This window comes from Emericellopsis cladophorae (genome assembly GCF_022114955.1).
Source record: "Emericellopsis cladophorae strain MUM 19.33 chromosome Unknown NODE_121_length_22334_cov_37_574381, whole genome shotgun sequence".
Taxonomy (NCBI): domain Eukaryota; kingdom Fungi; phylum Ascomycota; class Sordariomycetes; order Hypocreales; family Bionectriaceae; genus Emericellopsis; species Emericellopsis cladophorae.
Window position 1 is genome coordinate 1 of NW_026251046.1, and position 493 is coordinate 493.

The window sequence follows — 493 nt, forward strand, 5'->3', positions numbered from 1 at the left end:
ACGGCTCGGGAAGAAAACGAGGGACTAGAGGAAAGCTGATTCCAGACTTTTTCTTGTTCCCTTGAAAATGTGGTCCACGGGATGATTCGTCGAGGATAAATTCGGCCGGTCGGATTCGTGGTGTCGCCCTGGGTCGTCAAAGAGCGGTCGGTCACCACTTTAATAGCAAGGGTGAGCGAATGACATGTTTCAAGATATTGATGGAGAGTCAACGGTTGGGATATACCAGCGCGTTCTTCAGCAGCTTCTCGTCGTCGTTGCTCGTCTTCGCGTCGTCGTTGCTCTTCTTCGCGTAGGCGCTGCTCTTCTTCGCGTAGGCGCTGTTCTTCCCGTAGCTGCTTCCGCAGACTCTCAATTTCTTCCATGGGGGCTGATGGATTTGTGCGAGAGGAGAGCGGATGATCAGGGTCGAGAACTGGTTTGTGGTAAGGTCTCTGAAGACGGGAAAACATCGGGACAACAGAAGCCTTGCGGCCTCAGGTAATCACGTCAT

General features: G+C 52.7%; 1 protein-coding gene across 1 annotated transcript; it reads right to left on the reverse strand.

The window, feature by feature from the left end:
- Positions 1 to 208: 208 nt before the first annotated feature.
- J7T54_003811 (uncharacterized protein) lies at positions 209 to 493 on the reverse strand (the record flags this gene model as incomplete). Its single annotated transcript, XM_051510548.1, has 2 exons — positions 209 to 434; positions 489 to 493. 2 exons carry the CDS (start codon positions 491 to 493, stop codon positions 209 to 211), a joined length of 231 nt encoding a protein of 76 aa, XP_051358561.1.